General features: G+C 43.4%; 1 protein-coding gene and 1 long non-coding RNA gene across 2 annotated transcripts in view; one reads left to right on the top strand and one right to left on the bottom strand.

Annotated features, from left to right (window-relative positions):
- AXDND1 (axonemal dynein light chain domain containing 1) overlaps nucleotides 1-23326 on the bottom strand; it is a 130868-nt gene extending 107542 nt beyond the window's left edge. Inside the window, exons 1-8 of the mRNA XM_020789787.3 lie at nucleotides 21684-23326; nucleotides 20609-20790; nucleotides 17091-17191; nucleotides 15722-15833; nucleotides 10991-11076; nucleotides 9725-9781; nucleotides 9407-9515; nucleotides 8671-8792 (exon numbers count right to left, since the gene is read on the bottom strand). Of these exons, the coding sequence (XP_020645446.3) occupies nucleotides 8671-8792; nucleotides 9407-9515; nucleotides 9725-9781; nucleotides 10991-11076; nucleotides 15722-15833; nucleotides 17091-17191; nucleotides 20609-20790; nucleotides 21684-21906 (992 nt within the window). The 5' untranslated portion in view covers nucleotides 21907-23326. The remainder of the gene's footprint in view (nucleotides 1-8670; nucleotides 8793-9406; nucleotides 9516-9724; nucleotides 9782-10990; nucleotides 11077-15721; nucleotides 15834-17090; nucleotides 17192-20608; nucleotides 20791-21683) is intronic.
- LOC144588873 (uncharacterized) overlaps nucleotides 1-24747 on the top strand; it is a 550407-nt gene that overhangs the window by 315395 nt on the left and 210265 nt on the right. The window lies entirely within an intron of this gene.

Below are 24747 nucleotides of genomic sequence, written 5' to 3'. Positions count from 1 at the left end.
GTGGGAAAGCAATTTAGTCCGAAAAATAAGCAACGCTGCAGGCACAAATTGATTGCCAGATGAGTAGTGAAATTTTGAGATGGCATTAAGATGGAGGCTAGAGGAAGATAGAACCAATTTTTTGTGGGGACGCCAACTGAGTTTATGATGCAGAGTGATACCTAGATATTTAAAGGATAAAACCTGCTGAAAGGTTTGTGCTCCGATTGTCCAGGGAGATAGTGATACGGAGTTGGAAAAGTTAATTATTTTAGTCTTGTCAGCATTTATAACCAGATCATTAGCTGAACAAAAAGTTTGAAATTTAGATAGGGTACGACGGAGACGAGCTTTTGTTAAAGATAATAGGACTGCGTCGTCCGCGTACAAAAGCACAGAAATTGGGGAACCATTAAGAGAGGGTGCAGCATTAGTAGAAGCAGAAAGAGAGGAAGGCAGGTCCGCTAAAAATAAATTAAAAAGTAGTGGGGCTAAGACACATCCCTGCCGGACACCTTTGTCAACTAATAATTTGTCAGAGGGCTCATAGGAATTTGGCAGCCGAATCTGACATATATTAGAGGAGTGGAGACACCTAAGCAAAAAAAGCAATCGGGGTTCAATACCCCAGTTGTTAAGTTTATCCCACAGTAAATTCCTATTGACTGAATCAAAGGCTCCTCGTAGATCGACGAAGGCGGCAAAAAGTCTAGCTTTGTGATAGATTGAGTATTTTTCGGCAAGGTGATACAAAAGCAGAACATGATCCAGAGTCGAGGCTTCAGAACGGAAGCCTATCTGTTCCTTCCCAGGGAGGTTTTTAGAAGAGGCCCAAGCTGATAGTTTTGATAAGAGAAATTTAGAATAAAGTTTGCCTATATGAGACAGTAGGCTGATTGGGCGATAGTTACTAGGGAGAGAAGGGTCGCCCTTTTTGAAGATTGGTATCAGAATAGAGGATAGCCAAGAGTCCGGAAATACACCGGAGTGATTTACTATGGTAAATAATTTGGCAAGCAGATGGGACCACCAAAGAGGATTATTAGACAAAATCTCTGAGATAACATGATCAGGTCCTGGGGATTTACCAGGTTTAAGGGTGGAAATTAACTCTAGTACCTCATCAGAGGTAACCGGGGGCCAATCTGGGAAGTTTTGAGAGGAAATGATAGAGTGATGGGGAGAGCACGAGGAGGAGAAGATTTTAGAAAAATGGGTAACCCAAGAATCAGAGGGTATTGGAGAGTACGGAGAGAGAGTATAAGATAAGTTTGTACGGGAAACAAGGGACCAAAAAACCTTAAAATTCTGAGAAAGAATGGCTTGCAGCAGATTGGTCCATTTGCGTTGGGCGTGTAGATGTTGTTTCATATCCAGAAGGGTGGTACAAGACCTTCTGGCTTCGAAGTAAATTTTGAGAGCATTAGGGGAAGGGTAAGCTCGAATAGAATGAAAAAGGGATCTGACCTGTTTCTTTGCCAGCCAACAATCGGAGTCAAACCAAGAATTAGCTCGGTTGTGGGAAGAAGACCGATAAGGCCTACTAAGAGCTTGAACCAAGGAGGCCAAGAGACAGTCATAAGTGTCTACAGCCTGGGGGGTAGAGTTGGTTGAACCTATAGTATTAATAAGGTCAATAGTCTCTGGCAATTGTGACCATGATAAAAAGTCAGTGTCAGTTTGAGGGGACCATTTAAGGCGTGGTGTGGGGCTGAGAGGGGGGGGAGTAATAGGAGGGGGACGGACTGGGAGATTTAAGGATAATCGAAGAGGCAGGTGATCACTGTCAGTTCGTGTTTCAACAAAGAAATCAGATATAAATGGAAGGAGAGTAGGGGAGGCAAGGGCATAATCGATTACACTGGGGCCCTTGACAGAAAAATGAGTATAACCCCCAGGAATGTCTCTCCCCACAGTTCCATTTAATATAACAACTTGAAGACTGAGACTAAAGTTGGCTAACAAAGCAGCATAAGCATTGATAGATTGATCTTTAGAGGATCTTGCAAGGTTGAACCAAGGAGGGGTTGATGTTTCAAGATCCCACTTCAAATGGCTAGCCAGTTTGATGTTATTAGGTCCTATTCTGGTATTTAGATCACCCATAAGAAGAACAGAGGCTGTGGAGTGAGTCCTTAAATGGAGATTTGCGAGATTCTCAATCTCGGTCCAGTAATTATTCGGGGAAGGAGCAGAAGGCGGTATGTATAAATTGAAAAGTAAAATAGTAAATTTGTTACACTGCAGTAGCAGAATCTGAATATAATTGGAATGGGAAGGGATAGAGGATAGTGTAAACAAGGAAGAGGATTGAGAAAGACAACATAGTCCAGCTGCAGGGCGACCCTTAGGGTTAAGTTTAATAGCGGGTATATGAAACGTAGTGAAACCCGGGATAAACGGAGGTGTTAATGACCAGGTTTCTTGTAGAATAATAATATCATAGCCAGATAGAAAACTGGTTAAATCCTTATCTAAGGCTTTTCTCTGCCACCCAGAAATATTCCAAGAGAGGAATTTAATATGAGAAGGGGAATTAGGGGGCAACTGAGAAGTATCATCCAGTCAAGAAGAGGCTGGAAGTCTAGGATTAGGGGTGGATGGTATAGGAAAGGGGGGGGGAACAATCAGGTTGGAGGCGAGGGGAAGTTATCTGGGGTGGGCTGGGGCTGGATTGTGGTGAGGAAATTAAGGGCATAGTATGACAAATACCTAAGGAGGAGGAACGATTTGAATCCCTACAGGGTTTTGTGCTATTAAATGTAAGTTTGGGATTGACTAGATCAAACTTTAAAGGGGGAGGATCTTGAGTAAGAGCATCAACTAGGAGAAAAGCGTCGGGTGTTACACTACGTTTGATTAAACAAATTGGGGATAGCGGGATAACAGAAGAGGGCTTGGAAGAGTTGGTAGCTATAAAATTACAATCGGAGATGTCCCGTTGTTTGGGAAGGACAACATCAGGTTGTGGATCCTGGGAGGTTCCTGAGAATGTCGTAGGTAGATTCATGAAGTTATCAGAGGGGAAATTTTGGAGAGGCAATGATTGTGTTTTAGGCGAATTAGGAAGTACTCCTATAGTCTTCTGAAAGGGAGTTGGGATCAGGATGGAGTTCTGCAGGGGGTCCAGGGGCAAATCAAGAGGATTGGTAGAACTCTTACAACATGAGGTCTGGGCAACTGAAGAAACTTGCAAAGAAGCATGCAAAGGCAATGTAGATATAAGAGGTCTAATTGGAATAACATCTTTAAAAAAACGATGGGGGGTAACTCCCCAAGTACGTAGAAACTGTGCAGATGCAAACAAAAGTCCCGGGACAAAGTAAGAGTCAAACTTCAATAGTACTCTACTCTCAACATGAGACTTAGATAATAATTCAATGTTGACCAGATCAATCTTCCGAATAGGCATTCTGAGAAGAGCAGCGAGGTGTCTCTTGGCCAATATAATTCTGTTCCAGCATGGGTAGCTTGCGGAATTGTCAGAAGGACGCACCGTGATAACAGCCACGTGTGGATCGTAGACCAATTGAATGGCTGGCTGCATAGAAGTCCGTTGAGCAGCACTATCTGGCGAGGGACAATGAAAAGCAAATTGATGAAAGTCAGAAGGAATATCCCTCAGACCCTTGGGAGGATCAACCGACATCTGGTGGTGTGTGTGGCAGAGCTCCCTCACAGCAGCCGTGAGGGAAGTAAGCTGCGTAAAAATGCGAGAAACCGTCTGGTAAGTCAACAGTGAATGATGTTTCAAAAGTTCAAGGGCATCACAGTCCAAGGATTCATCCGCACAGGAATTCTCATTAGGCTTCTGCGTTGAGGACTTAATTGGAGAAGAGGAATGTTCTGGAAACGCCCCGTCCGAGGAACACTCATTCACAGGCAAGGGTGGTTTATTAGACACTGGGGGATGAGATGAAAAATAGGACTCCAGCCTCGACTGTTTGAACAAAGGCAGCAATCTTGCAGAATTAGGGCTTGGTGGCGAAAGAAGTCTCTTGGATTTCCCCATGGCAGTAGGCAGTTGAATAAGGGGGCAGGGTGAAAATAACACACACTCTCTTCTCAGGGAAGCAATGGCGTCAGGAGGAGTCTTTTCAGCTGGGAGCTGTATCAACAACGCCGTAGGAGCAGATGCATTGGCAGGCCACCAAACAAAATAACCAAAACAACAAATGACTCCCCAGCTGATAAATAGAATTTGCAGGGAGAGAGAGTAGCAACTCAAGGAGAGAGGAAAAAGCAAAAGGATTACCGGAGCTCCGATTCCAGCTGCAGTCGGCTCGGACTCTCCCACCTCCTTTCGATGCTTCAACTCCCAGCCGAATTAATCAAAGAAGTGTAATGAAATGCCGACACTGTTCAACCATCTTGTCCTCTGTCGTCCCCTTCTCCTCTTGCCTTCACACTTTCCCAACATCAGGGTCGTTTCCAGGGAGTCTTCTCTTCTCATGAGATGGCCAAAGTACTGGAGCCTCAGCTTCAGGATCTGTCCTTCCAGTGAGCACTCAGGGTTGATTTCCTTCAAAATGGACAGGTTTGTTCTCTTTGCAGTCCAGGGGACTCTCAGGTGTCTCCTCCAGTACCACAATTCAAAAGCAAAAAGTAAGTGTGCTACTTATATCCCACCCCGTAGTGCTTCAAGCGCTCTCTGGGCGGTTTACAAGTTAATTATGCAGGCTGCACACTGCCCCCCCCCCCAGTGAGCTGGGTACTCATTTTATCGACCTTGGAAGGATAGAAGGCTGACTCAACCTTGAGCCGGCTACCTGGGACTGAAACCCCAGATCGTGAACACAGTTTTGGCTGCAGTACAGCAGTTTAACCACTGCACCACGAAGCATCAAATCTTCAGCGGTCAGCCTTCTTTATGGTCCAGCTTTCACTTCCATACAGGAAAAACCATACCTTTGACTTTGCGGACTTTTGTTGGCAAAGTGATGTCTCTGCTTTTTAAGCTGTAGTCCAGGTTTGTCATCGTTTTCCTCCCAAGAAGCAGGGGTCTTTTAATTTTGTGGCTGCTGTCACCATCTGCAGTGATCATAGGTAAAGGTAAAGGTAAAAAGAGCCCAAGAAAGTAAAATCTGTCACTGCCTCCATATCTTCCCCTTCTATTTGCCAGGAGGTGATGGGACCAGTGGCCATGATCTTTGTGTTTTTTTTATGCTGAGCTTCAGACCATTTTTTGCACTCTCCTCTTTCACCCTCATTAAGAGGTTCTTTAATTCCTCCTCACTTTCTGCCAAAAGAGTGGTATCATCTGCATGTCTGAGGTTGTTGATATTTCTTCCAGCAATCTTAATTCTGGCTTGGGATTCATCCAGTCCAGCCTTCCGCATGATGTATTCTGCATATAAGTTAAATAAGCAGGGGGACAATATACAGCCTTGTCGTACTCCTTTCCCAATTTTGAACCAATCAGTTGTTCCATATCCAGTTCTAACTGTTGCTTCCTGTCTCACATTAAGATTTCTCAGGAGATAGATAAGGTGGTCAGGCACTCCAGTTTCTTTAAGAACTTTCCATAGTTTGCTGTGGTCCACACAGTCAAAGGCTTTTGCATAGTCAATGAAGCAGAAGTAGATGTTTTTCTGGAACTTTCTGGCTTTCTCCATCATCCAGAGCATGTTAGCAATTTGGGTATTATTATGTGTACCATGCTTGGTAGATGCATTGTTATCTCACTATACTGTGCCCCGCTTGACGATTACCTTGTTAGACGAGGAAATTGCTTTACAATGAAGTTTTTGCAATTGCTTTTGCAATTGCAAAACAATGTTTTAATAGGGAAAAACCGCTTTACGACAATCGGTTCCCTGCTTTGGGAACCGATTTTTCACTTAACGATGATCTTTACAGCTGATCGTTGGGTCTTCAAAATGGCTGCCCGCTGTGCAAAATGGCTCCCCACTGTGTTTTAGGACAGATTCCTCGCATTACAGGCACTGGAAAATGGCCACCCTATGTAGGATCTTCGCTGGACTCTGAGGTATTTCACCCACTGGAATGCATTGAGCCAGTTTTCAATGCATTTCAAAGGGATTTTTACTTTCGCTTGACGACGATTTTATTCTACAGCGATTTTGCTGGAACAGATTATCCTCGTCAAGCGAGGCACCACTGTATCATAGATATAAATCTGCCATGGTTCTAACACCCATGAAAACCCATTCAAGGCAATGCAATCCATTACGACTAAACATTTAAAGTTTCAGACTACTCCATTTATAAAAACACTTTTCTATAGAAAAATAACATTTAAAGATACTTAACAGTCTAAGAATAGTGAACATAAAAAATCTGAATAGTAATTTTGCAAAACACATCAGCATTCACATCATAATGATTCTATAGTGAGATCATCCCATAACCCATCCGTTACTCTTTTCCCTTACTTTCAAGTAACACTTGCAGGAATAGCCTCATCTCTGGTCACATGTGGTTTTAAACTATCACAATGATAAACCTTTGGCTTAAGGTCACTTCCCGATCTTTCAAATGAGTAATTCACAGCACTAAGTTTCTTCGTCACAAACAGACCTTCCCACATTACTTGGAGTTTAGGTCCAACATGTTTCTCCCCAAATTGAAATCACAATCTTGTTTTTTGCATTGTGGTAAGCTTTTTTTGTACTGTGCATCTTCCAGGCTCTCCCTAGCTACTTCTTGGATGTACTTCAGCTTCTGCTAAAGCTGATTCATAAACTGAGCCACAGAGATGGGACTTCTTATTTACACAAACACACACAGAAAACGAAGCTCACCATGACCTGCTGAATGATGGCCACGGGAAAAGGCAGGGAAGAAGATGGGAAGGAGAGTATTATTAATTGAACGACGGACAAATTAGAGTGATCCAAAGACCTGTCTGAAGCCTTCTCACAGGAGAAAAAAATTGATTGTGTGAATGGAAGAATCACTCAAGCGATCTATTGTTTGCACTAAGAATCATTTAGGTGTGAACCAGGTCACTCCAACATGGAGTGGCCTGGTTCAACACCAGAAATGTGTTGTCATCTAATGTGGCCCGGCCAGGCTCTAACAGGCTGAAAATCTCTGGTGGAGATCACAAGACACATAGCTGATGCCTTTCTGTGAATACACAACAGAAGCCATGTCTATCAGGGAGCCTCCTCTTTTGCTTGGGGATATAGTTTCCTTTTAGTTGTTTTCCCATGGGGGAGGCTAAACATGTTGAGAACAAATAAAGAAATCGAAAGCATGGGCATGGGTTGCTGCTGAGGACGGCTTGGGCCATCTGCCATCCACCCCTTTTCATTGTTTGGTGGCTATGAATTCCCAAGTGAGCTCTTGGTCCTACCCTTCTTGTAGGCTATATTGTAGGTATCACAATGGTAGAGCACATCAGGTATATGTTGCCATCTAAGGTGGCAAACCAGGTTATGGTAAGTTGAGAATCTTTGGTGAAGACTGCAGCTTATGTAGCTGAGATAGCCCTTTTGAGGGTAGATGACAGAGTCACTTTTTTGTGGCGGGAGGTTCTCTTGCTTGGGGGCATATTTTCCTTTTTTTCTACTTTTCTTAGTAGTTTTTCCAGACATGGTCTGTATTTGTGAAGTGGCCTGACAAGTATGTGTGGCTAGACCATTTGTGGAAATACAGGGGGATAGCTTACTGTGGCCATAGTCTAGTTAGGCAGGTGTATTGGTCTCAGAATCCTTCCCCATTTTACCAGAATCCCAGGAGGCAGATGAACTGCTCTTGGGCAGGAGTGAGGTCCTTTTGCCTATTAGGTGCCTTGTTCTTCTGAAAGGGTCCTCAGCATCCAGATTATTTCTGCCATTCATCTTTCTTCCTTTGGGGAGAGACTGAACCCACTATAGACTTTCATGAGACATGCAAATGATTATCCTATATATTTCAGCCAGTATATATGGCTGTGAACATTGAGATCAGAAGGAAATTAAATGTGGAAAGGTTGCTTACGACACTGTTCATCATCAGGTATTACTGCAAAAACTTTCTAATCTAACTAAGGATTACAGGCTCGAAAAACTGCAGAATTTTCATTAACTTTGAAGGATAACACAGTTGATGAAGGACACAAAAGAACGACCTACCCCCAGGCAGTGTACTGGCTCCTGTTTTGTTTAACATCTATATCAAATAGATGTTAACCACAAGTTAATATACCATACCAGTGTGACATAGTTCAGCCCATACAAAACAGTTAGATCTAACATTCAATGAAGGCTCTAGAATCATTACTGGATGTCTGAAGCCAACCCTACTGATAAAATCAGTTAGCAGACACTGCACCAAGTGACATATGGAGAGAGGTAGCAGCAAATAGTGAAAGACTGAAAGCATCTATATCAAATGTTCACAGACTGTTTGCTAGCCTGCCCCTCCCACATTAAGATCTGGGTAAAGTGGTAGGGGGTTTTGTTTGTTTGTTTTGTTTTAAAGAAGGAAGGAGACTGTCAAGCACATTTTGAAAGACAAAAATGAATAGCATGGGATACACTTATCACATGGGCTAATAATAACAATTCTAAAAACCAGAGGGAAGATGACCAGGAAGCTGCATTCTATGTCCAGTATCACACTGTGATTTTTCCCCCACTCTTATGTGTAATTATACTGACATTCACCTCTGCCATATTAGCTGAAATATTAGCTAAAGTCTATGAATAATTCTAAGATGTCAAGATTATTTATATTCCTGACCTGATCTTGGAAAGAAGTTCTCCGCGTTCCGCACAATCTACACTGACTTGTCGGATGATTTCATGAAATACTACATTGTAGATGTTCTGTTCTACTTTCAGTATTTCTAAGACATTATGCATCTTTGGGAAAACACAAGAAAGAAGTTATAGTTGTTGCAAAACTGGAGAGAAAATTATTACTTGATGGCTGAAATTCAATAATGTAGTGGTTCTCAACCCTCGGTTCCCAGATGTTCTTGGTCTAAAACTCCCAGAAGCCTTCACTATTAGGTATACTAAAACTCTCAGAAGCCTTCACCATTAGGTATACAGGATTTCTGGGAGTCATGGTCCAAGAATATCTGGGGACCCAAGACTGGGAACCACTGCAAATAGTGGAACTTCCACCATGTAAGGCTGATGATGTCATTAACCATGGCAGATTTTTGTGGTTTTTTTCCCTGTAAATTAAAATAATTTCCAATCTCCCCTAGGATCCTTTTTGTCCATGAGAAGTGGTTGGGGGCCACAGAATGGGGTGTGTCTTTAGTTTCCAAAACTCACTACCGCCTGTATTTTTCTTTATTCTGTTTTTTGTTTGCTCTGGTAAAAATGTTTAGGAACTGGATGTGTATTCTACCATAAGCTGCTAATTTCATATGGTATGGCCAATTGTCCACAGAAAAAACTAATAATTGAAAAACAAATGCCTAATAGCAAGACAAGAAGATATTATCAAGGTTAAGAATTACTACCTGTGAAATTCCTGTTACTCCAGTATCTTCAATATCTGCTCCAGCCTTTTCCAGCATGGTGTCCATAACCTTCATCAGCTGCAGGACTTCCAGCCTTCCAGATGGCTTCCTAATGGAGCAGAACACAAAGACTGTACCATTTCTACAATAGACTTGGGTAACTACGTGCCCTCAGATATTTTCAGCTTCAACTCCCAGAAGTTCCAAACAACCTGGTCAACGTCAAGGGCCTCTGGGAGCTATAGTCTGAAACATCTAGAATGCCCTGTTCTACATTATACACAAAAATGTAACACATTTTAATTTGGTATTACTCACATGGATGGGAAAACTCGTAGCCTTTTTTCCTCATCTTCCAGTAGAGTTGTGTATTTACTGAAACAGATTTTAAAAATTAAACTATTTGTTAAGTGCTTTTGACTGCAAAATTCAACAGTCCATTTTTTAAAATTTTATTTTGTGATTTTAAAAATACATTTAGTAAGAGACACAAGCATTCTGTTACAGATGACAGACCATAATTCTATTACAAAAGACTGTCTTGTAAAATGTGAGTGGACAAAAGCATGGCAATGCTATGCTAAAAGTGTTTGTGGAAGCACTTTTAGGTAAAAAAAAGTTTGTTTATTTATTAGATTGATAGCCCACACCATCTGGCAGCCAGGCCACTCTGGGCAGCTAACAACAACAAGACCAACACAATATTAAAACACAATAAGAATAAAATAATACAAACATTCAACAGATTCTAGTAGGATAAAATAAAACAGATGGCTATAAAGATGGTAGAAAGGATGATGAAAGGATGCCAAAAAGGATGATAAAAGGGAAGCAGAGATATCAGCAACTTAATGTTCAGGGAAAGCCTGATGGAAGAGCCAAGTTTTCAATGCTCATTTAAACCCATACAACGAGGGTGCCAGGCGTATCTCCAAGGGCAGATTGTTCCATAGGTGGGGGACGACTGCCGAGAAGGCCCAGCTTCTTGTTCTTTCTTTCTGGGCCTCCTTCGGGGTCCATTCCCCTCATATTTTCCTCAACTCAACTCCAATATTGTTGAACTTATACTAGGAAAAAAATAAGCTGGTAAGGCTGGAATAGGTGAGCTAAGCTAAAAGGAAAAGTGTTAGATCAGAGCAGAACTTGGAAACGGTTTGGGGACAAAAAGGATGCCCTAGGCAAGAGGGGCATTGCTGACTCAAAAAATAGTTGCCATCTAGAAAAGTGACACTTCAAAGGGGTGGATCATGGATGCCTAACTGACAGTCTATCGTTCTCTTTTACCCAAACTGTGGTAAACAATTGACCCCAGTTTCATTATCTCTTGCTTGTATTTTTTAAAATTTTATGTTAACTTCGTTATACTTGCATGTCCCTCAATGAAAGTCAATTTGTACACCAAAATACATTTCCAATTCCATCCTGGATGTGGGGGTTCCAAAGCTAGAGCATAGCAGAAGAGTGAAGAATGTTAATCTTGGCAAAAATGGGTAGCCAGAATTTTGTATAAATGATATGCACCTAGATGCAGATACTCTTGGTCTTGTCCCTTTGCTCTAACTTAGGAAGTGGAACAACACTCACTCGTCATAATATTCCAACCCCAGAACTCCTCTGTTCTTCACAATGTGAAATTCTTCTGGAATCAGAGTGTCGGCTATGCTTGCTGGCTAAAAAGAAAACAGAAAAGATGCCACTTCAGGAGCTGGTAGAATGGCATACTGAATCCATACATTCCCAAGGGGAAATTTCTATTTGTATTGAAGTACAAACACACATCACACAAACCTTTGTTTAATGCCATTCCTTACCTATGGAAAGTTAAAATCTCTAAACATACAAGTCAATTTTTCATTCAGTTTCCTAACCTAGGCCCTCCATAAAGCAAAGGTCCTCAATCTTTTTTGTAATGTGGACTGGCGGAGCCTCTGAGGGAGCCCTCACCCTCACGCTCTCCGACACACACGCAAAGTGGTTGGGGAGCGTTCCCTCACTGCTTCGTGCATGCGCAGGAGTGCCTGCCCACCCGCGCGCCCACCCTCTCTTCCATCTCCCCCAGGAAGCAAGTCATTCCTCTTACCATCTTCTCGCTGCCCCGGTGGAAGGTGTCACCTTGCACGTGCGCAAAGTAACTGTGGGGAGGGCAGTGCGTGCAGGGGGGCAGGGGGGGGAGGTCTGTCTTTGTGGGCCGGTCGGGCTCAAGCCACGGACCGTCAATGGGCTGCGGACCGGGGGTTGATGACCTCTGCCATAAAGGATATACAGTGGTGCCTCGCATAGCGAGGTTAATCCGTTCCAGATCAACCTTCGCTATGCTGAAGCATCGTTGAACGGGGCAGGGAATTCCATTGGCACGCATTAAACATGGTTTAATGCGTTCCAAATGGGCCGAATACTCACCGTTCAGCGATGCTTCTTAATGGCCGGCAGCCATTTTCGCGCCCTCGCCTCGCTTAACGAGGGCGCGAAAACGCTGCGTGCGGCCATTTCCGGGCTTCCGGCGGCCATTTTGGCCGCCGAACAGCTGATCATCGGGCTTCGTTTTGCGAAGATCGGTAAGCGAAACGCTTACCGGTCTTCGCAAAGCGAATTTTGCCCTATTAGAAAAACGTTGAGCGATCGCATTAGCGATGCGAAAAAACGGATCGCTATGCAATTTCGTCGTTATACGGTGCGCTCGTTAAGCGAGGCACCACTGCACAAGGAATTCAATTCTTTTAAAAAAAACCTCAGGTTTATGAATGTGGGATATTATGCTTCTGTACCCACAATTCAAAAAGCCAGAAAATGGCCCAATTTTGCTGCAAAATATTGTGCCTGTGTTGCCAGCAGGAAAAAGCATGCCAGGCTTTCCATAGTAAAGGGCAGCCTGAATGCTGACAACACCAATGGCAACAGTCAAGATGGTTTATAGGATACTCTCTTCTGCTCACTCCCATTCACACTTGTTGAAAAACAGTCATGTGTTTGGGTGAGAAGTGGTTACTGATGAAAAAAGGAGTCAGCTTCTGGGATTTTCCCTTGCTTGGTGTCATTTTCTGAATGACAATGGTGCTGGAGGACTCCTGTTCAACACCTTGACCATTAGCCTGTGGAGTGTCTCAGGGCTCCAAGATTCCCCATACTATTTCACATATACATGAAATCCTGAAAGAGGCTGTCCAGAATTTGGTGGTCTGGTACCACCAGTGTACTTCTAATTCCCAACTCCATCTGCTTTTTAAGATCTTCCAGGAGACCCTTCTCTCAGTCTCTCAGTCTCTCAGTCCGCAGTCTGTGGTCATGTAAAGCTTGGCATCCTTTTTCCTGCTGGCAACAGGAATTTTGCAGGAAGTGATTAAGCAGAATAAATCATGTAATCCAAATGGACTGGTGGCAGTGAATGTGGAGGAATGTAAAAGGCATACCATGCTGGGACAGAAAGGAGCCAGTCAGGCATGTGCAGAAAGGCTAAGAGACCTAAGCGCACATATTGCCACAAGCACTATCTCTAAGTAGGGCTACTCTGTGTGGCTTAGATATTAGTGAGTAAATTGTTATAGATTTCTTTTCTCAACAAAGTAAAATGAACAGATACTTGTGCAGGCCACCTGAGATTCCTTCTGGTGTTGGTTAGAAGAACAAGCTAGCTCAGGATTTAAAATATTATTATTTGCTTCATTGCAACACCTAATATCTTAATGGTCAATTCTGATTACAGGTTAAAGTAAAGGAAGTAAATGTATATTTCTTCTTGTTACACTATTGTTGCTGGTTTGATTGACTTCAATACTAGAGAACTCCCTGGGCAGTTGACAACATCATCATGCAAACAACACCTTGCCCCCAAGTGAGCTGGGTACTCATTGTCCCTCCAACCATCCATTTCTTTCAGTGCTGTATACTTGAGACATCAGATATGCAAATAAATGCATATTATCTCCTGCTTGTCCAATTGTGTTTAGTCGTTTAGTCGTGTCCGACTCTTCGTGACCCCATGGACCAGAGCACGCCAGGCCCTCCTGTCTTCTACTGCCTCCCGGAGTTGTGTCAAATTCATGTTGGTTGCTTCGCAGACACTGTCTAGCCATCTCATCCTCGGTCGTCCCCTTCTCCTCTTGCCATCACACTTTCCCAACATCAGGGTCTTTTCCAGGGAGTCTTTTCTTCTCATGAGATGGCCAAAGTACTGGAGCCTCAGCTTCAGGATCTGTCCTTCAAGTGAGCATTCAGGGTTGATTTCCTTTAGAACTGATAGGTTTGTTCTCCTTGCAGTCCAGGGGATTCTCAAGAGCCTCCTCCAGCACCACAATTCAAAGGCATCAATTCTTCGGCGGTCTGCTTTCTTTATGGTCCAGCTCTCACTTCCATACATCACGACAGGAAAAACCATAGCTTTGACTATTCGGACTTTTGTTGGCAAGGTGATGTCTCTGCTTTTCAAGATGCTGTCAAGATTTGTCATCGCTTTCCTCCCAAGAAGAAGGCGCCTTTTAATTTCAGGGCTGCTGTCTCCATCTGCAGTGATCATGGAGCCCAAGAAAGTAAAATCTGTCACTGCCTCCATATCTTCCCCTTCTATTTCCCAGGAGGTGATGGGACCAGTGGCCATGATCTTAGTTTTTTTGATGTTGAGTTTCAGACCGTTTCTTGCACTCTCCTCTTTCACTCTCATTACAAGGTTCTTTAATTCCTCCTCACTTTCTGCCATCAGAGTGGTATCATCTGCATATCGGAGGTTGTTGATATTTCTTCCGGCAATCTTAATTCCAGTTTGGGATTCCTCCAGTCCAGCCTTCCGCATGATGTATTCTGCATACAAGTTAAATAAGCTGGGGGGCTTGTCCAATTACCAGACAAAAACAGGCTAATTTGCTGAAGGCAGACTGAGACAGGCTGGTGTTGACATAAACAGACATCCTTTTTTTTCTTAAGAGAGCTCTCCTTTCAATGTTATAATTACTCCAACTTTCTTCAGTGTTTTGAAAGAAATGGTAAAAGTACCGTATTTTTCGCTCCATAAGATGCACCTCTCCACAAGACGCACCAAATTTTTAGGAGAAGAAAACAGGAAAAAACTATTTTTTTTTCTTCTCCTAAAAATTGGTGAGCCTTCTGGAGAGGTCCATCTTATGAAACACACCCTAGGACCCTTTGGAGGCTCACCCTGCCACCCCGGGGGTCAGAAGGGGTGAAATCGCCAGCTTCTGGGACTCTTCTGAAGATTCCCAAGCCTCAAAAGAGTCCCAGAAGGTGGCAATTTTGCCCCCTCTGGCCCGGTGGGGAGGGGGGAAGGGTGAGCTTCCAAAGGGTCCTAGGGTGTGTTCCAGGACCCTTTAGAGACTCACCCTGCCCCCCAGGGGTCAGAGGGGGCAAAATTGCGAGCTTCTGGGACTCTTCTGAAGCTTCCCAAGCCTCAAGAGTCCCAGAAGGTGGCAATTTTGCCCCCTCTGACCCCCGGAGGGCAGGGTGAGTCTCTAAAGGGTCCTGGAACACACCCTAGGACCCCTTAGAGACTCGCCCTGCCCCCCAGGCATCAGAGGGGGTAAAATCACCACCTTCTGGGACTTGAGGCTTGGGAAGCTTCAGAAGAGTCCCAGAAGCTGGCGATTTCCCCCCCTTTGGCCCAGTGGGGGGTGGGGCAGGTGAGCCTCAAAAGGGTCCTAGGGTGTGTTCCAGGACCCTTCAGAGACTCACCCTGCCCCCCTGGGGGTCAGAGGGGGCGAAATCACCACCTTCTGGGACTCTTCAGAGGCTTCCCAAGCCTCAAGAGACTCCTAGAAACTGGCGATTTTAACCCCCCCCCCCGGCCCCGCGCGGGGGTGGGAGGAGTGTGGCAAGGGTCCTGGAAGGCTCCCTCGGACCCTTGCGACGCTCCCCCCTACCCCCCCACGGGGCCAAGGGGGGTAAAATCGCCAGCTTCTGGGAGTGTTTGGAGGCTTCCCAAGCCTCCAAACACTCCCAGAAACTGGCGATTTCGCCGGCGCTGGCCCCATGCGGGGGTGGGAGGAGTGTCGCAAGGGTCTGAGTGAGCTTTCCAGGACCCTTGCGACGCTCCCCCCCCACCTGGAAGCTAGCAATTTCACTGGTGCTGGCCCTGTGGGGGGTGGGGGAGCGTCGCAAGGGTCCTGGAAAGCTCACCCGGACCCTTGCGCCGCTCCCCCCCACGGGGCCAGCGGGGACGAAATTGCTGCCTTCGCTCCATAAGATGCAGACTCCCCCCCCACATTTTTTGGGGGGAAAGGTGCGTCTTATGGAGCAAAAATACGGTATTCGTGAAACTTACTCCATGTTTACTATTACCAGTGGCTTGATGGAGAGACATATTCAACTCACAGGTCCACTGGCTTTCTGCTGAACATCTTTCAAAGGCTTATTGGGTTCAGGAGTTGGGGGTGGATTCTTGCCTTCCTTTTCAGCAATGACATCATAAAGAAAAGAGGCATCTCTTAACAGAAAAAGGAAAACAGTCATTCAGCTGGGAAGGTGCTGTTGTCCTGTTTATCTACAATCAGATATTGCACTAAGTCAGCAGTGGAAAATGTTGGAGCTCTAGATCTTGCTAGGCTGCAATTCTCATCATTCTTCTCTGCTGGATATGCTGGATTGGGCTGTGAGAGTTGCAGTCCAACAATATCTGGAGGGCTAAATTAATGAATGACCCAAAGACAAGTCCTATATTACTTCAGCACTAAAATGTGCTTACTAATCTCTACTCAAATGCTCTTCTATCTTGTGCCTGAAGCAATAACCTTGGCAGTCTCTTTTGTCATCTTGATGCTTGTTAGGAATCCTTCTATGGCCATTCAACCTCTGTGAGTCCTATTACCACTGTTGCCCAAATATAATTTGCTGTCTGACATAAAGTGTCATGCCAACTTCCAGATAGCTCAGTGGTTTAGGTCTCTAGCCACAGAGCCAGAGGCTGGGAGTTCGATTCCCCACTATGCCTCCTTGGTAGATGCTGGACCCAATGATCTATAGCGTTCCTTCCAGCTCTGCAGTTCCAGGATGATGTTAATGATGATCATAGGACAAACATTCAAATAAACCTGTAATGTTTAGAGATTGAAGAAGGCTAAGGAGCCACTCTCCTGTGTCCACTTTTCGGAAGGAATAAACTACGTAGAAATATGTATAGGAATCTCTTGGCTATGGAATCCCAGTTCTGGAATTTCTCTCCCCAGAAACCCATTTAGTGCCAAACTGGCCTCATGGTGGCCCCACCATCATAGCTGAGTTCTAGGCTATGGGACTGTGGGTTTTTATTTCTATTATATTTTTTTACTCCTTTCCCTTTGGCTATGCTTGAATAGTTCCAGCTTGTCTGAGCTGTGAAAGGTTGTTTTATGTTTGTTTTTAAGTAAGAATTGTGAGCCACCATGAGATATTTGGATGCACAATGGAATAAAAATATTTCAAAACAATAAATGAATCATCCTTGCATTCATCTTATTCCTCACTATCTGCCTATTCTATGCCCATTACCTCAGCCAGTTGCTTGACATATATTTTCCTATTTAAGCTAACATTTAAATTCAGCTTCTCAGACCACTCTCTTTTAACCTTGCTCTGGCCCAGTAAAATCCCAGTGCTTTTATAGGTGCCTGTCAGCCTCAGAGCTCCTAGTTAAACACACAGTGAAACAACATGTGAAAAGTGCCATTACTGTCCACCAAGTCCTCTATTATTTCCACACTATTACCTTCCAGCTCCGGTCAGGCAGATTGGATGCTGTATCAGATACCGGAACCTGTTTCTGCGAACAGAATGTTGCCAGACCCCATCAGCAGTTCGGAGGCAACCCTGAACAGCAAAGCAGAAATGAGCAGTTTGCAAGGCAGTTCTCAAAAATCAAATCAAAGACCAAGCCAACCAGCTCTTGAGCACATTCTGTTCAAAACTAAGGTCAGTAACTTGCTGACCTTCTGCTGTGTAGAAAGTCCCACCATGCAATAATACAATCACACTGACTGCGAATGTTGCTGTTGCGCAAGTGGCGATTCCCATTAAGAAAACCCAACTTCTGCTTGCACAGTGGCAACACTTGCACAGGCAAGGCAAGTTCTGTCACGTTATGATGGCAGAACATTACGCTCAATGGCAACTCATTAGGCTACCAGCCAATAAATGTTTCTATACTACACAGTTCTAGCAATTTGATACCACTGTAATTGTAATGGCTGCATTGTACAAAACCCTAGGATTTGTACTTTGGTAAGTGCTTTGGAATTTTCCGGAAGCTCTAGTCCACCTCTATGAAATGTAACCTAGAGCTTTCTAGTGAAGGATTTCAAGTAACTTGCCAAACTACAAACTCCAGGGATGGTGCAATGATGGTTAAAGTGGCATCCAACTGGTGTAACCGTTTGGTAGAGACACACTCCTGATTTCTCACACTGAGAGTCTAATTACACATATATTAAACCTTGAAAGCTGCAGGTGTGTTTTTTAAATGGAAAAGCAGTTTCACGAATGGTGATTTTGGTGAGGAGAAGCAGCTGGCAAGGAAGGAAGGATGCACACACTTCCCCCGAAACAGCTTTTGTTTAGAAAAAGAAGCAGTTGGTTAGGTTTCATTATATGCAATTGGGCCTAGCATGAAAATAGACTCCGTGAAGTTGGAGGGTTCCTGGAGTAAGAAATTCATGTTTTAACTGTAAATGCTACCTTAAGAACTAATTTTATTACAAACATAATTATTAAAATGACACAATGTAAGAAATATGCTAAAGAAATAAAAAAGAAAGGATATTTTATGTGTTTTAAACTGCTAATCATGGTTGTAAACCTGAGTGGTTTTACAGTGTTCCCCAACCCTTGTGACAATGAGCTAGAAGATACACACCATTTCAGGATAAGACAAAGGGCTATTTACTATTAGAAGCTCCCCCAACCTGCAGTCTCAATGCTCCCAAAGGCCAGTCCAGGGGAAAAGGGAGCCCTACAGAGCTCTGGAACCTAAAAGGAGGGGGACGGGAAGCTTTTAATTAATTAAAACTAAATGTTTCCAGCACCCATTCTAGGTTACACCAGCACAAGGTTATGCAATAGGATTTTGTACATTTATTGAAAGCATGTACAGTGGTGCCTCACTTAACAAGTGCTTCATTTAACAACAAATTCGCTTAGCGATGACTTCTTCGGAGCGATCTTGCGCTCCGTTTAACGATGTTCCCTATGGGCGATTTTCACATAGCGATGTTTGGGACAATGCTTCGCATAGTGATGACAGTTTGGGTCCCCCTGTTTCACTTAACGATGGTTTTGACAGCCTCATGTTGGCTGTTTTTTTAAATGTTTAAAAATGTTTAAAAATGTTTAGAATGCTTGAAATCATAAGTGCACGTAATAAACCCTTTGTTAAACTAATTTGACTTTGTTCCGACTCTTTTTTAATTTGTTGTTGATTTTTTCCCTCCCCATTGATATGCATTAAATAGGTTTCAATGCATTTTAATTGGGGAACCACGTTTCGCTTAGCGATGTTTCCTACGGCAATTTTCGCTTAAGGACGGCAATTCGTTCCTATTGGAACCGATTATCCGGTTTTCAATGCATTTCAATGGGAAACCGTGTTTCGTTTAGCCATGTTTCCCATAGCGACGATTTTTTTGGAACCAATTAAAATCGTTAAGCGAGGCACCACTGTATACTGTTCCCTTTAGCCTAGAGGTCCCCAACCTTTTTGGAACCGTGGACTGGCTGGGGTCTGTGAGCTCCATGCATGGGGAGCAAGCTAACTAATGTGGGCTAGATAGAACAACTGTCAAGTGGATACACAGTTGGCTACAGAATCGGACTCAGAGGGTGTTAATTAATGGCTCCTTCTCCAACTGGGAGGAAGAAACAAATGGGGTACCCCAGGGCTCAGTCCTGGGCCCAGGGCTCTTTAACATTTGCATTAATGACCTGGATCAGAGGATGCAGTGAATGCTAATAAAATTTGCAGATAAGACAAAAATTAAGTGGAACAGTTAATACCCTGGAAGACAGAAACAAAATTCAAAACCATCTGGATAGACTTGAACACTGGGCTGAAAACCACAGAATGAAATTCAACAGGGATAAGTGCAAAGTACTATATTAGGTAAAAGTAACTGAAAGCACAGTGAAAAGGTGGGGGATATCTGGCTCAGCAATACTATGAGTAGGTAGGATCTTGAAGTTGTTGAAGATAACCAGCTGAATATGAGCCAGCAATGTAACGTGGCTACAAAAAAGGCAAATGCTTTTTAGGATGCATTAACAGAAGTATAGTCTTCAATACTGCAAAGTACTAGTTCCCCTCTATTTAGCACTGGTTAAGCCTCATCTTGAGTACAGTGTCCAGTTATGGACACCACAATTCAAGAAAGATGCCAACAAATTGGAAGAAGTTCAAAGAAGGGCAATAAGGATGATCCAGGGACTGGAAACTACACCCTATGAGGAAAGACTGAAAGAAGTGGACATATTTAGCCTGGAGAAAAGAAGACTGAGGTTAGATATGATAACACTTTTCAAATCCTTGAAATGATATCATACAGAGGATGGGCAGGAGCTGTTCTCGATCATCCCAAAGTGCAGGACTCCCAATAATGGATTCAAATTACAGCAAGTCAGATTTTGGTTGAGTATCAGGAAAAACTTATTAACTGTTAGGGAAGTACAGCAATGGAACCAATTACCTCAAGATCTGGTGAGTGCTTCAACACAGGAGGCTTTCAAGAGAAATTTAGACAACCTGGCAGATATCTTTTGCTTTGTATTCCTGCACTGAGCAGGGGATTGGACTTGATGGCCTCATAGGCCCCTTCCAACTTCCTTATTCTATCATTTTATGATTCTCACCCTAGTCTAAAATCAGGCCCTTACTTATTACAAGAACTTTTCTACCAGGATATAGAAGGCTGCAAGCAGCATTTTGAGACAGCCTCCTGTCTAGCAACTAACCTGTTGACCAGACCAAGATTACTTTAATATATGCCTCCACCATGCTAAGATATATCCTGTCCTTTCCACTGTCATTTTTCACTTTTTAAAATCTTCCAGTAAATTTCTAATCATAACAAAGCATCATGGTCCAGCCACTGTTACCTGTTGCAAACTGTTATTGTTCACTGAAATCTTGGTGCTACTGGCATAATTTGCAATTATATTCAAACATCTAACCAGTGGATTTTGCAATAGCTTTCTTACCAATAAAGTAAACAATCGTTCTGAAGAAGTGAAGTGACACACCTGAAAGTCTTTTGCACTTTTGGTTTTCTTCGGAGGTTTTAAAAAAGCTGGGCACGGGACTGGGTTAGCAGCAGAGGTCAAAGCAACAAAGATCTCTTCTGGGATGAAATCACACTGTAAGGATGTGGGAAGAGGCTTCAGACAATCTGCCATAGATGGCTTGCCTTTTAATTCAGGAAGTTCTAGAAAAAAAAGAAAAAGGATACAAAAGTAAATATTTTAACATAGGCCTCCCAAACTCCCAGATGTTGATGATTGACTTTCTCACATATGCATTCATGCTGAGGCTTTAAGGGCATGGTTATACTACTAAAATAAACTTGGTGAAAGCTCGAGATTTTTGAATTTGGTTAAAAGTCATATGGTAGTCATATGGTTTTTGGGTCAGTGTGTTTTCCTTTTGGGAAAACTTTAAATCCATTTTTAAATTGTGATGTATATTGGTCAAGTGGGCTGCACAGGCTTTTAAAATCATTGTATTGGAGGCTTTGTCCTGTGCTTGCCCTCACACTAGCTGCCTCTCATAACCATTAGCCACTACCACTGTGGCATTACTTTAAATTATTATTAATATTTTATTTCTTGCAATCTGGCACAATGCTACCAAAGAATGACAGAAAAAAAATTGAAACCGAGATTTCTCTGCAGCCTCTCGCTCCTTCTCTCTCTCACACACACACACACATACACACACATACACACACACAAAAAGACAGACAGACACACACACACACACACACAATCGGAGCTGAAACTACCCAATTACATTTGTCATGTTTAAAAATTATTTTTAGCAGGTTCTGACTGTTGAGTTGTTTTTAAAATATATAATCTATTAAAGAATTAGCTTTTCTAAACTACTTTGTAGTACTCCACGGGCTGAAAAGGGATAACCAAATGTTTTCAATAAATAAATGTGTTCGAACAGACCCACAACACAATCAGTCCTATAGACATATAGCAGTGCTATTAGGAACCTAAAACACTACAGATTCAGTCAGCAAAACTCTTAAAATGAGCCACCCTGTTCCTATGTCCAACTCTACAGCATACAACAATCCCTTCTGAGACTTACCTTTATCTTCCTTGTTGACAGGCACGATGGAACAGGTATCTTTGGAGTTGTTATCTTGTTTAGAAGTAGATGGCAGCACTGGAACTTGGTCCTTGTGAAACATGCTGAAATGTTGATTTCGGTTGGTTTGCTCATTGATGTATAAATGTTTCAGAATCAAACTGTCTAGAAGAGATATACAGTAAGCCACACAAAGCGATTGTATAACTGTAATCAGTGGCATGAACCAAACCTAAACTATAGTATCTAGAAAGGTATGCTAGCACAGTAAAAGAAGTTATATGCAGTCTGCTTCATCCTACATGCATTTCTCCATTAATAATTTGGGTGAATGCTTGTAAAGAATGACTCTACTTATCAAATATCAAAGGCTATGACAGGAATATGTGGTCCTCTAGATGATGGTAGATTATTATTATTAGTTTTAGTTATATGTCGCATTTCTCCCAACAAGGGACCCAAAGCGGCTCAAAACATTAACATTCACACAATTAAAAACACAATAAGTTAAATATTAAAAGACAAATTACACAATATATGGACTAAAGTAAAATTAAAAGATTAAAACATGAAAAGATTACAATTATCTGCTAAAATGGGGTTCACGGATTCAGTTACAACTGTTAAAAGCCTGCCTGATTATAGCTCCCATAATTCTGCACCATGGGCTAAGCTTGTTAGGGACTACAGTCTACCCACTTACATTTTCCACCACTGCTCTGTAAGAAAAGAAAGCTTTGGTGCTGGACTTTATTATTTCCTTTAGGAGACAAAAAGTGAGTAACATATATATGGACATGCAAGCTCATTAACATGTAGACTACTAATTTTTTGTGCACTTGTTTGCGGGACCATGTGATGCATTAGTACTTGGCCTGAAACTTTATAGACAATTGTCTAGTCTTGGAGAACTGAGCTGCCTATATGGGGTTCAAATCTGCAAGAGAAGTCTAGCCGTTGTGAGATATTTACTCCCAGTGAGTTTCCATGGCCAAGTGGCGATCTGAACCCTGTACAATCCTGGTCCATCACTCTGTCCACTACACCACAATGGGAACCACTGCTATTCTTCTGTTATTCTTAATTAACAGGGCTTGGTAACCTTCAGTTGGTTTTGATCTCAACTCTTTTCTCCTCCTAGGTGATAAGAGCGGAGGCCCAGCAACATGCAGAGCAGCATAAGCTGCTATCTTTCCACTGTTAACTCGAAAGCTTCCATACTCTCATGCCAACGTTAAGTAGGAATATACTTTTTTTAAAAGGGGGGGGGGCAATACTGGCGAACTGCCAGGAACCGGGGGTGGGGCATCTCCTCTTCTAGTAAGCCCCGACATCCCCATAAGAACATACTGTATTAACCAACCCTCGAGCAATAATTTTCGAAAACTACTCCTCCATGAAGAATAGAAACTTCACTGGAAGGATAACAAGCGTGACAGTATTACGTATTCAAAAAGGACCCTTCCGGGGAAACCCTTGCCACAGCCGCACCCGCGTCCCTGCGACGTCTGAGGCGAGGGGAGAGGCGAGGCGAATTCCCTCTTCCCGGCCGCTCGCGGTCTCCCGCCCGCAGCCGTTGCTCCGGCAACCGAGGACGCCTCTTCTTCCTATTTGTCCTCCGCGGCCTTGGGCGGTGGCAGCCTTTCTCCGGCCCCCCCGCCCCCCCCCCGGGAGGAGCTCCTCGCCCCGCCTTCTGGAGCGCCCGCCGGCCCGCCCGCCTCCGGCCTCGTTCTCGCTGGCCGCTGGCTCCTGCTTCAGCCCGTGAGCTTTGCCTGTCAAGGCGCTTATTCAGAGGCTCCGAGAGGAGGTCCCAGCAGAAGCACTTAGCGTGCAGGGATGCCAAGTATGGCGTGAAGGGAGGGAGAGGTATGATGGGAGTTGTAGTCTAAAGAATCCCGAGGTTTCCAACAATATTTTCAAGTACAGAGTGACGGGCTGTATTGCTCGGATTGAAGTTGAAATCCGAAAGGTCTAGGATTTTAAAGGGTATTCGAAGGAGAAAGGATTTTTCAGGGCGATTTACTGGAGACTTGGTAGCAGTTGTGATGGAACGTCAGTCTCTCTACCATCAAACACCAGTGACGCGCAATCTTTCACATTTGGGTTGCATGGATAAAGTGCAAATAGAGCATGTAGGTGTTTGTGATTAAATGTAGGATCCGAGGGTGGCCAACAGTGGATTTAAGAAAAATGCATGATCTTTCATCAAACCTGAGAGGTATTTTGTTAGTGTCATCATCAGCCATTGAAAACATACCTCGCCTCATACAGTATAGCAGTGGTCCCCAACCTTGGGCCTCCAGATGTTCTTGGACTTCAAATCCCAGAAATCCTGGCCAGAAGAGTTTATGGTGAAAGCTTCTGGGAGTTTTAGTCCAAGAACATCTGGATGCGCAAGGTTGGGGACCACTGCAGTATAGGATTGCTACATCCCAGGACACTAGCCATAGTCTTTGAGAATTGCTATGCTTATCAGCGTTTCTAGGCAGGGTTATAAATTGTATACTCAAGGAAGAAATAGATAGCTTTAAAGCTTACCTGTGTGTGTTATGTCTGCATAATGTAAGCATACCAAGAAAGACACAAGCCAAGAGGAAGGGCTAGAGAGAGGCTTGTGGGTGGAACAGGCACTTGGAGAACGTCTTTGTGGGCTGCTGATAAACCTTTCTAAAGCTTCAATTCCAGTGCAATTCCACATTTTATGTTGGAAAAAAGCCATGCAGGATGCACGCTGTAGCAGACATGACTGCAGTGGTAGGGTGACTTTTGCCACATGTTCAAACACAAAACAAACAAAACAGCGCTGGTTTTCCAGATTTAATTGCATTCTGAGCCCATTTACTTAGATTGCCCTTGCGCCTGTTTCCATTCAGCTGGCCCTGAAGCAGTTCTGCCTTCATCGCAACCATAATTTCCCAGACCCAGCCTTGGTCTCAAATGTAGGCTCTCAAATCTCAGAATGCAGTGCAGCTGAACAATGGTCTCCATTACAAGATGTGCTATTGTCCACTCTCTCTCACTTTCTAATCTGTAATTATATGTGCCTGTTGCTCAAATGAAAGTA

This window comes from Pogona vitticeps, chromosome 4 (genome assembly GCF_051106095.1).
Source record: "Pogona vitticeps strain Pit_001003342236 chromosome 4, PviZW2.1, whole genome shotgun sequence".
NCBI lineage: Eukaryota > Metazoa > Chordata > Lepidosauria > Squamata > Agamidae > Pogona > Pogona vitticeps.
Note: the sequence above shows the minus strand (reverse complement) of the source record. Positions and strands in the feature narration are given on the sequence as shown.